An 11,717-nucleotide genomic window follows, 5' to 3' on the forward strand; every position below is an offset into this window, starting at 1 on the left:
ATTTCTTGGGCAAGAGGGATTTTCATGACCTTCCCTATGAAGAGTCAGCCCATCTGGGGAGATAGAGGAACACCCAGCTGGGACCTTCCAGAGGAGCTCAACAGACCCCCAGCTTGATGGGACCCTTATCGTGGGATTTGAAGCTCCTCCCCGTTTTATTTCCTAGAGCTGCCTTAACAAAACCCCAAAGACTGGGTGGCTGAAAACTAAGGAAATTTATTGCCTCGGTTCTGGAGGCAAGAAGTATAGCATCAAGGGGTTAGCAAGGCCACCTTCTCTGAAGGCTCTGGGGAAGAGGGTGATTGCCTCACTCATCCAAGCTTCTGTTCTTGTCTGAGAACTGGCCGCCCTGGGTGTTCCTTGGCTCTGGCCACATCACAATCTCCTGTTTTCCCTGTGTGTCTATGCAAGGCTTTGCTCTCTGTTTCCCCTTCTTAGAAGAACATTAGTTATTAGATTAGGGCCAACCCTAGCCCATTAGGACCTCATCTTAAGTAATAACATCTGTAAGGACCCTATTTCCAACTAAGTTCATATCTTGAGGTTCTGGGTGGGCAAGTATTTGGGGACCACTTGTGAAATCTAAAGCTGAATCCCTTATACCATTCCCATATTTCTCTAACATTCTATGTCGTTTGCTTATTTATTATGTTTATTTTTCAATTGTTTCCTTCCCCTTTGAGAATTTGCACTCCACAAAAGCAGGAGTCTTGTGCATTATGCTCGCTGGTAGAACTCAAGTACTTGAAGAGTGTGTTGGCACACGTGTTGGGTGTTTAATAAATATTGCTTGAATAAAATGAAATAGGAGGGAAAGGTTTTATCAGCTGAGCGCAATGGTAGAGTTTAGAAATGGAATAACAGCACCGTGGGCAATTTGACTATTTTTCAGAAATGGATTGGGGAGTATTTGGAATTGGAAGTTGTGCTAAGAACAACCAGGAAACCTGGTTTTGAAAGAAGGTGGGGACGAAGAGGTAGCAAGATGGTTGAGGCAGGCATATGGCAAGGATAGCCCGACCCAGAGGAATATCTGGTGTTGAGAGTCAAATTATTTTGAATTCGTTTTGAATGATAATGACAAGAGAGTCCAAGACACCATTTTGAATTGTCCGCAGTGTCCTATTGATGTCACATACAGCACAAGTTTTGATTTCCTTGTTGCCACTTGGGGGTGGAGGACATGAACGTCACAGGGAAGGCATGTGACCCACATTTGGGCCATTGTCAGGACAAAGACAAAGGAACGACAGAAGGGTGGAATCTACAACAAGAACCAGCCAGAGGTGATCAAGACAAAGTAAAATCCAAAGGCCATCACCCAAATCTTAGAGAGGGTATTGCTTTTCTGCTGGGGGTAGAAGATACCCAGCTGTGGATTTCCAGGAGATTCCCACAGACCTGTGGGCCCGTGGCAGTAGGACAGCGCCTCCTGTAGGGCTGCTGTGAGAATTTAGGGGGTGGGGCTGGGTGCCCACAGGTGGGCTTGGGCGCTTTTCTCCGCCGGTTCCTCCCGCGCCCAGTAGGGGGCGCTCAGCGGGCCATGAGGCAGAGCTCATAGGTGGGGGGGATGTTGCCAAAGCCTGAGACCCTGGGCGTGATGTCGATGTCAGCAGGCGGCACCAGCGAGCGCAGGGAGAAGTTCTGAAGGATGGAGGTGAAGTAGAGGAAGAGTTCCATGCGGGCCATGGCCTCTCCCAGGCAGACACGCTTTCCTGTGGGCACAAGGGACAGCAGGAGGCCAGGTCACACATGCACTGGGATATGGGAGCGTGCGGGAGCATTTGGTCCCCACGTTGCCTCAGAGCCTGGACTGCCTCCCCAGCATGTCTGAGGGCATGATAATACCCACGTTATAGGGTTATCATAGAGACTCAGATGGTTCCCACATGTCGCGCCCAGCTAGGTTCTGCCATTTGTAGGGGTTCAGCAGGCAGCCTGCTGCATCCCTTTGACGACCTGGATTCCCTTGGAATCTAAGATGGAATGATTTTAAAGGAAGCTCAAATATGGAGATTCAGTTCATTTTCAATGTCTCAAATGTTTCTCAAACACCTGCCAGACACTGGGGAAGAAGCTTACCCTCGGATTGTGCTTGTTGTTGGCCAGTTACCCACCGAGTGGTTGGAGAGATTAATTTCCATTTCCCAGTCTAGGGGTGAAGTAACTGTTCTAAGACCCTTGTAAGTGTGGGGTGGGGACCTGTATCCTCACTGTTGTCCTGGTTCCAGATTTACCGTGGATTAAAATAGTGGTTCTAGGAGATTATGTGTGGGCCAGCAAGTTACTGGTCATAGGCCAAGTCTGCCTTTTCTTGCACTGCCTGCAAACAAAGAATGCTTTCTCTATTTCTAAGTGGTTGAAAAATATCAAAAGGAAAACATTATTTTGTGACACTTGAAATTCTAATTTGAGTGTGCTTGAGTAAGGTCGTTGGCATTGCAGTTAAGCTCATTATTGAGGTGCTGGCAATGGTGCAGCAAGTTCATGCAGAGGCCACATAACCAGCAAACCCTAAAAATTCTCTACTTGGTTTTTAGAAAAAGCTTGCTCACCCCTCTTAGCGCTATCGTGATTGTGATGATGAGAGTCGCTGGTTCAAGTATTCCATGATTCTGGCTTTCTCGGGTTTAATGACTCTATGAAATTACACTCAACTTCCTACTCAGCTCAACTTTAGATGAAGGCCAGGGATTAGGGGCCAAACAATTGCATTCTTGGGGAGTAATCAGACCACAGAAACCTACCAGAGGAAAAAGGCACAAAGGCTTCATTCTTCTTGAAGCGGCCCTGCTCATCCAGGAAGTGTTGTGGATAGAAGGCATCAGGGTAGCGGAAGTATTTGGGGTCTTTAAGGACTGAGCCAAGTAGAGGAAACACGTCAGTGCCCTGGGATGAAAATAGGGGCAGTTAAAGGAGAATTGGTGCTGGAGTGTGGGGTAGGAGTCAGGAGGAGAGATGGGTGCGGTGGAGGGGAAAGGAGGGGCAAGGAAGGTGCAACCCCACCTTGGGCAGAAGGTAGCCTCGAAATTCAGTATCCCGCACGACGTTATGGGGGACGCCCATGGGCACAATATCTGTCAGTCTCTGGATCTCGTGGATCACAGCATCCGTGTAAGGCATCTTGACCCGGTCATCCACACTCGGGATCCGGTGCGGTCCAATCACCTGGTTAATCTCTTCATGGATCTTGGCTAGAAGGGGCCAGGGAACATTGACAAAGATACAGGACATGTCCCCGGGGTCGGGAGGTGAGCCATGCCTTGGACCTCAGCACCTGTGGATTCTGAGGGAGCAGGTCATGGGGTGTGGGTTCTCTCTATTGAGTGCTGACACATTGGTGGGGAGTAATAAATACTCCCCAGAGCACTGGGAGACACATAGCCTGAGACCTGTAGTATCTGTGGATATTGATCTTTATCTTTTATTTTTTAAATTTACTTTCCCCAACACTATGATTTTTTAAAGAAGTCCTAGAAAATGAAGTGTCTATGGTTATGATTATTCCACGAGGGTGGTCATTGAGCTCCTGTTGCAACATCAGAGGTTCTTTTACCGCAACTCCCTACGCTTAGACACTCTATCTTTAGCCAAAAAGCCAAGAAGCAACACCCTACACTAGCTTAGAGATGGGTCTGGGCTTTTGGCACTTTGCCTAGGTCTCAATCAAGTTAGCCAAACTGAATTATACTAATAAAGTAAGAACTACCCCTGCCCACCTCACACCCCCAGTTTGGTCTTTATCTTGAAGGCACCAAGGAGCCATGGAAGGCTGGTGACGGGGCAGCGCCCCGGCCCCAGAAGGACTTTCCTGCAGGTTGTTGACATGATGGGAAAGAGGCATCACAGGTAACAGAACAGGACTGAGACAAATGATGCTTACGGGACAGTGATTAAGGACCCTAATGGTGCAGTGACCCTTCGCCGCATTTCCTGGATGAACGACCTCACTCAGTACCTCATCCACAGAGTCATTTGTCTTTATCTTCTGTGCCTGTTTCTTCATCTTCAAAATGAATATGACAGTCTGTCAAACCCTTTAGAGTTACATTTACATAAAATCCAGTATGCAAGTAAGTAGGACAGCGTTTAACTCAGAAAGCGTCCATTTAATGTTCAATTATTTATATTAGTAAAAGACAAGCCCCATCATGGAGGAGAGACTACAAGAGTTTGAATGGAAGCATATTAGTGTCACCCATTATCTGTGGCAGGAAAATCCACTGGCTTGTGTGGATCTGCATTAGCATAGAGGGAGGACCCAATATCGGGGATTTTGCTTAAATAAGTAATGGCTCCCTCATTACCAGAGTTACACAACCAGGCCAGCTTATGATGTATTGAAGATGGATCTCTTTCGTTCTGGCACTGCAGTTGGCTAACTAAGGGTCATCCGAGATATCCACCTGTTTATGCCTGGAACCTGTTGTTGTTAGCTTACATGAAGCAAGGGGATTTGCAGCTATCATTACATGACGGCGCTGAGATGGGGAGATTATCCTGGATGATGCAGGATGGCCCTACGTATAACCACAGGTGTTTGTATATGGTGGCAACAGAAGGGTAGCCTCAGAGGAGAGGAGATGATGGAAGCAGAGAGAAATGGGAAGAGGCTATGCTGCTGTTGTTGAAGACAGAAGAAAGAGATCATGAACCCAGAGACGGAAGGAATGCAGCTCAGAAGCTGGGACAGGCAGGGCATCTGATTCTACCTTGAGTGAGCTCAGTGAATGTCTGTTTGAACATTTGGACTCCAGAACTGTAAGAGAGTAGATGTACGTTCTCAAGTGGTAAACAGCAGCCTAAGGCACTACAGCAGCCCACAGGCATTAAGCAAAATATTGAAATCAATGACCTTCTAGAGTAGGGATTCAGAAATGCCGTCTACTGAGGCTCTAAAGTGTGAAGAATGGGTCCTCCCTGGAGGCACAAGGGGTTTAGACACAACCTATGAAGCTATCCATAGCCACTGCAGCACGAGTTCGATACCTGGACAGGGAGCTACCCACATGGCTCAGCACACCTCTGCTGTCCATCCCGCTGCTCCCCTCAGCAGTGTATTTCAGTCAGTCTGCCTGTTCTGTTCCCCACTTTGTCTCTGGTGAATCCTCTCACCCCCTGCATCTCTGGCCTGTACCCCAGCTCTTGTATGCATAAATAAATAAATCTTTAAAGAAAATAAAGTGTGAAGAATGTAGGGCATGGGCTTCCAGGGTTGCAGGAGGATGTCTTCTTTCCTTTTGGGAAAACCACTGTCACCTCTGGATACTCACCTTCCACCTCTGGATACTTCATCAGCAGCAGCATCCCGTAGCGTAGTGTGGAGCTCACAGTCTCTGTGCCAGCAAAGAAGAGGTTGAGAGTGGTGAGCACTAGATTCCTGAGGTTGAATTCTGTCTGGGGATTATTTTTGTCCTGAAAATGAGAGGGACAGGAAATAGAATCACCCTCTTCTGTCTTTATCTTATTTCCTCCCGGTCAGGCCTTTGTGGACTACCATAGGTAGGTAGGCTAATGTGCGCCTGGAGGGGGAAATAGTCAGTACAAAGGTCCTGAGGCAGGATTACACCTGGTGTCTTGGAGGAGCCAGTGCTGTTGAAGTGCAGTGAAGAGTGGGGTGCATGAGGAGGAGAAGAAAGTAGAGATTGCCTTGTCAGACTTGAAAGTTCTCAGTTAAAAGGGTGTATAGTTTTTAACTTCTAAGTGCAGAGGTTCTATAATATAAAACATCAATTTATTAAATTTTAAGAATCTATGATACAATATAAGCATCTAAATTTTTATGTCTCTAAAATTTTAAACTTTAAAAATTTAAACTTCAAAGTTTAAATTCAGTTTTAAAGACTTTCAATGTCTGAGCTCAAATTTTGCCATTCTAAGGGTTTACTTCTCTACAGTGTTAAACTCTGGCACAGGTGGATAGAAAGGTGTATGATTTTACATTTCCATGTTCCCAATTCTTGAGTCAAATTTTATTTTAAAGTTTACGCCCTTACAATTTCTGTATCTCATCTATAAATAAAAGTAAATCATGGAAAGCAATGCTTTTTTCTCCAGGGTGTTGACAGCTGAGTTTAAAGGTATAGGCACAAATTATGGAAGCCACTTAAGTGTCCAATGACAGATGAGTGTGTAAAGAAGATAAGGTACATATGCACAGCGGGACACTAGTTATTTTTTAAAAAGATGAAATCTTGCCATTTGCAGCAACATGGAAATCTTTCTTTTTCTGACTTCCCTCACTTAATGTGAATCCTTGCTGTTCCATCCTTGTTTTTGCAAATAGCAATTATTTCAGGGCGCTAAGTGAAGTAAGTCAGAAGGAGAAAGACAAATGCCACCTGATTTGACTCCTATGTGGACTATGAAGCAATAAAGCAAATGAACAGGCAAAAATAAACCAAAACAAACCCTAGAAATCTTAAGGCAGAATTGAGGCTACCAGTTGGGGGAGGGTGGGGTGTGGTGAGCCAAGGAGGTGGAGAACTGTGTGTGTTGTGTGATGGGTGTAGTGTGGTAACTTACATCTGAAGAGTGTGAACCTAACCCGTAAGTCATATACACTATCGTAAATCAATGTTACCCCAATAAAAAAAAAATATGGTACCATTTTAAAAAATAAGTGTGGTTGCAGGTGCCAGGACTTGAGCTGATGAGAGGTGGGGCATGGAGAAGAGGAAGAGGTACCTGGTGCATCTTCACCAGGAAACAATCAATGAAGTCCCGAGGGTTCTGGGGGTCAAGGGATGCTTCATTGACCTTGACCCTGGAAGCGATGAAGTCCTTGAGTTCCTCTATCAGATAGTAGATGCGATTGTGTCTTCCTGGCAAATACTGCATGATGCCAGAGTACATGTCGTAGAGCTGCAGGTGGGCAAAGTGGCATCAGTGATGGGTGTCGTGGGCCAGGACGGGTGAGTCTGTCAAGCAGCCAGGCTTAACACCAGTGCTGGGTCTAAGATGGGGTGAGTCCCTTAGCTTCTCAGGTGCCTGCGCGCCAGGGTTGGGGGACAAGTAAGCTAAGGCTAGGCACTAGGCATTAACTGAGGAGGGCGGATGGCGGGGGGGGAGGCGGGTCTTGTGGGCACCTGTGCCCAGGATGTGCTCATCTCAATGAAACTCTCATTGATCATCCGCAGCAGCTTCAGGAACTGCTGGTCCTCATAGTCGAAGCGACTTCCAAAGACCACGGAACTGATGACGTTGGAGACAGTGCGGCTCAGGAAGAAGGTGGGTTCGATGGGGGCACCTGGTTGGTGGAAATTGTCTAGGTTGGAAGCCAGGACTGGGAGCATGGCATGGACAGACATTCAGTCCTGACCCTGCCACTTAATAGTGCTTGTGAGTTATGTTATTTTTGCAATCTGTGTCTAGCTTTCCCAGTCTGCAAAAGGATTTAACAACGACTTCACTGGTTCATGAGGGCACAATCCAACTATGTAAAATACTTAGCCAGTCGTTGCTCAAGAGGTGCCAGTGGAGCTTAATCATCTCTTTCTTCCTTAGTATATAACTGTTTAGAGGAGAACTGCAGATTTGGGAAGGAAGTGTGGATAAGGGTCACCTGTTTTGTTTTGTTTTTTAAAGATTTATTTATTTATTTATATAAGCACTGGGGAACAGTCAGAAGCGTGGGAGGGTGAGAGAATTCACCAGAGCCAGAGTGGAGAGTAGAACAGGCAGACTGACGAAGTACACTGCTGAGGGGAGCAGTGGGCGGCAGGAGAGGTCTGCGCACCATGTGGGACTCTCTCCCAGCGGCCAGGGATTGAACTGGCGCTGCAGAGGCTGCGGGCAGCTTCACAAACCAGCGCTCAACCATTGTACCATCGGGGAGGCCTGTGACACCTGTTTTTTAAGGGGGTGCGGAGTCTTTATGTCTCTACCAATGATGTCATTTGAGCTATTAAAAATAAAACAGGATGCTGGCCAGGATCCAGTGGTTTGGAGAAAATTTCTCCCAGGTTTATGCCCATATTTGCCAGCATACAATATCACAAATAATAGCTGAGGGCACATGAACATTCAAAGTCTTCATGTGGATGGTTTTGCATCCACAGAGCCCAGGTGAGGCATCTCTGATATAGAGAAATTTAGCTCCATTTCTATCTTTTATTTTATTCACATTTGTATTTCTCAATCTCTGTCTTTTTCCCTCTAGACTCCAGTGGTTTTACACTTTATTTTAAGGCAATTACCATATACCTTTAAAAAATAAAATAAAACAGGCATTAAAGGTTGATTAACAAGATAAGAAAGCTCTAGAGATCTGTTTCTCAACAACGTGAATATAGATAACTCTGCTGAATGGTATCACTGGAAATGGTTAAGATAGTCAAATGTGATGTGTGGTTTTTACCACAATTCTCTTTGTGTGTAATAAAATTACACCCTGTCCCAGAAACAAATACAGACTCACATAGTGCCTGAGTCTGCATATGATGCCAGGAAGAAACTAACTCCCTGAGATTCACTGATTAAAGACTCTGGACAAGTGGTACTCAAGGGTCTTTCATGTTAACTTGTAACATGAAAGCTAGTTTGGAAACCTTTAGTAGTTTTCATCCTCTCCCATTCCTTTTCTCCCAGAAAGGCCCACCTTCTCATGACTCAGCTCTCTACAGCCACCCAGTCATTTGAAGCCCCCCTCCCCCACCCTTAGTGTTCCGTAATGGCTCCATACCCTTGGTGTTCCGTAAAGCCTCTAGCAGGAAGCCAGCCTCCTCCTGGATCCGCTCCTCAATGCTCCGCTTTCCCATCCCAAAGTCCCGGAGAATAGTCAGGGAGAAGCGTCGGAGAATCCGCCACCGGTCCCCATTAGCCATAACTACACCTGTAGGAACTCAGTGTCAGGCTCCTGCCTCCCCTCTCCTTCCTGGGCCCAACTCTCTGTTAGACAACTGGATAAATAACCCAATGGAAACAATGAAGTGTGGAGGGCGGCTGTAGCCATAGAGAATTTCCTGAAGTGAGGAAAATTTACTGTGGGCTGTTTGGATTCTCTAGACATACTCATACATGTCCACAAAAGCTCATCCTTGTACATCCACGTATCTCCACCAAAGAAGATACTATGTTGTGAGAAACATTTAGAAATTTCCAGAAATTACCACCCAGTAGGTAGATTAATGGATGCAAGGAGATTTATGACTGCAACAACTGATGGATGGATGGATGGATGGATGGATGGATGGATGGATGGATGGATGGATGAAAAATTTAATGAATGGGTGAAGTGTTACTAGATGGGTGGTTTGAGATAATGGATAAATGCTTGGAAGGATGGACGGATGATAGAAAGATGGATAGATGGAAGAATGAATAGATGGATGAATGATGGAAGGTTAATGAATAGATGGACATGATGGGTAAATGGAAAGTTAATTAATAGATGTATAGATAAATTGAATAGAAAGATATTTGTCTAGAAAAGCTAATTAATGATGGATATTTTGGGTGGATAATGGGAAAATGTCTAGATGGAAGGAAAAGTATAGAGATGGATGAATGAATGGAACTATGGAAAGAATGGTGTGAAGCTTTTTGGGATTGAAAGATATGGGTGGTTATTGTTGATGTTTAGGAACACTATAGAAAGATTCCTACCTAATTGGAAGAGGCAGAGACTGATGGATTGGGTGCATGTATGTGTAGGAAAATAAGATGATTGGCTAACGAGGGCTCCTGTGGGTACACAAAGAATGTCACTAACCCATTAATGTTAGACAGAGTGAAAACAGGGTGATGGAGGGAAAAGCACAATGGACTGTGGTGGAGGACTATGGGTGCTTCAGTGGAGGGAGGGCTATGGTGACCACATCCTGGGGGGATTTCTGTCAAAACACTGGCAAGGATATAAAGTAATGGTACTTCAATAACAACAACAACAATAATAAATGAGAACAGAAGTAACGGAGCAGATGCATTGGGGTGCAATTGGGCTCAAAATAGAATGGTTCTACCACCTACTGTGTGGTATTACCTAATCTTTCTCATGCTCAGTTTTGTCATTTGTAAAATCAGCAAGATATTGGTAGCTCTGTAAATGAGTCAATGCAGTAATTCATGCCAAGTACTTATCAAAGAACCCAGGACATAGGAAGCCCATCGTTATTATTTTGCATGTCATATTAGTACCTACCGTAACCTAGGAAGTTTCTATCTATTGAAGCCAGTTCTCCACGGCCACTGAAGTCATCTGCTCGGTCTACCAGGGCCTCCTTCACTGCTTCATGTCCACACAATATAACGACTGGCCGGGGTCCCATATACACTGTGAAGACTGGGCCATATTTCTCCTGGAGCTGGACATGAAGGAAACATACAGGAGGGCTTGATTGGGCCAGTCAAGAACTTTAGGGAGGGTCTCAGGTCAAATGTTGAGCAGACTGGCTGTTGTGGCATCACGTGGGGGGAGGGTATTAGAAAATGGTATTACAGTACTGCAGGATTCACTAACTTGGGTTCATGTGAGATGATGCAATATAAGAGGATAAGATTATATAAAAAGCCATTAAAAAAGACTTCCCGAGAACCTTTATAATGACAGGGTGTTTTGCGTAGGAGAGCACTGGGCCTGCCCACTAGCCAGTAGCTCTTTCCTAAAGAGCAGGGGACAGAATACGAGGAGGAGAAAGTCTGCCTTGAACCATATCTGAAAGGATTGAGAAGAGTGGGCCAAGAAATAATCGTGTAGTCAAAATCTGTGGCTCAGCTGTCCTTGAAATATTTTTACAAAGTTGGCTAAACCTGAAATGCACAAGATGGGACTTAACTTGAGCTGCAAATGTATTACTTTAAATAAATATCTACTGTAATTGTTGGGGGAAAATGAGTATCAGGGGGTGAGAATTTCAAGGCAATAAAAATATGGGGATATCAATTAACAGTGGTTCTTGGGCTTAGAAGAACTCTTGTCTCCTGGGACCCTGGGTGAGACCCCTGCCTCCAACACCCCCAGAGTTTCAGTTTCTTCGTCTGTGAAATGATGGACCCACGTGAGATGAATGCCAAGATTCATCTCTCCATGAAAGGCTAAATTTCTAGTTCCTGAGTTTTCATGCTAACGAGTGTCAAACTTCTCAGACAGCCATTATGCAAGAAAAATTTGTATGTTTAAGAATACAAGGTATTATGATTCTAAAGTCTGGAGAGGGTGAGTCTTCAGTTCCCTTGTGCTAAGCTCCATAAAGTCTGTGCCTTAAGAGTCTGTGTTTCAGAAGCTAGAAGGCTAGATGTGTGTTTGTGGAATTAGTTGCTTCCCGCTCTCAGGGAGCTTGGGTCAGACTCACCTTCATGAAGGACTGGAAGGTGGCTTCAGTACTGACTTGCAGCAGGTTCCCCAGGAATGGTATCGGGGTGGGACCAGGGGGCAGCTTTCCCCCTTTCTGGGTCCGTTTCCAGGCGATGAGGATGAACAGGCAAGACAAGCAGAGAGCCAGAAAGATGGTGAAGGCCCCTCCTAGCTCCATGATTTCAGGTAGAGAGCTTGTGTGCCAGATCTTGCCTAAATAGGTTCTGAGAAATCAGCTGTGCCGAAATTGGAACACCCTAGGATTCAAGTTTTCCGGGTATGGGGTTGCTTTATGTGAGGGTGGTGGTTATATAACTTGTAATCTCCCACCTGGAGAAAAGTGTGGATCACATTCACTCAGGGAAATCCAGTGGAGTCATTCCCCTTTATTCATATTTCCAGCCCCTCAGTTCTTATTTTTGGC

General features: G+C 45.4%; 1 protein-coding gene across 1 annotated transcript; it reads right to left on the reverse strand.

Annotated features, from left to right (window-relative positions):
• Positions 1-1,533: 1,533 nt before the first annotated feature.
• LOC311186626 (cytochrome P450 2G1) lies at positions 1,534-11,471 on the reverse strand (the record flags this gene model as incomplete). Its single annotated transcript, XM_084257739.1, has 9 exons — positions 1,534-1,715; positions 2,748-2,889; positions 3,007-3,194; positions 5,274-5,415; positions 6,688-6,864; positions 7,089-7,249; positions 8,684-8,833; positions 10,142-10,304; positions 11,292-11,471. 9 exons carry the CDS (start codon positions 11,469-11,471, stop codon positions 1,534-1,536), a joined length of 1,485 nt encoding a protein of 494 aa, XP_084113865.1.
• Between the last annotated feature and the right edge of the window lie 246 nt (positions 11,472-11,717).

Source organism: Talpa europaea (genome assembly GCF_964194135.1).
Source record: "Talpa europaea genome assembly, chromosome: 16".
NCBI classification, from domain to species: Eukaryota; Metazoa; Chordata; class Mammalia; order Eulipotyphla; family Talpidae; genus Talpa; species Talpa europaea.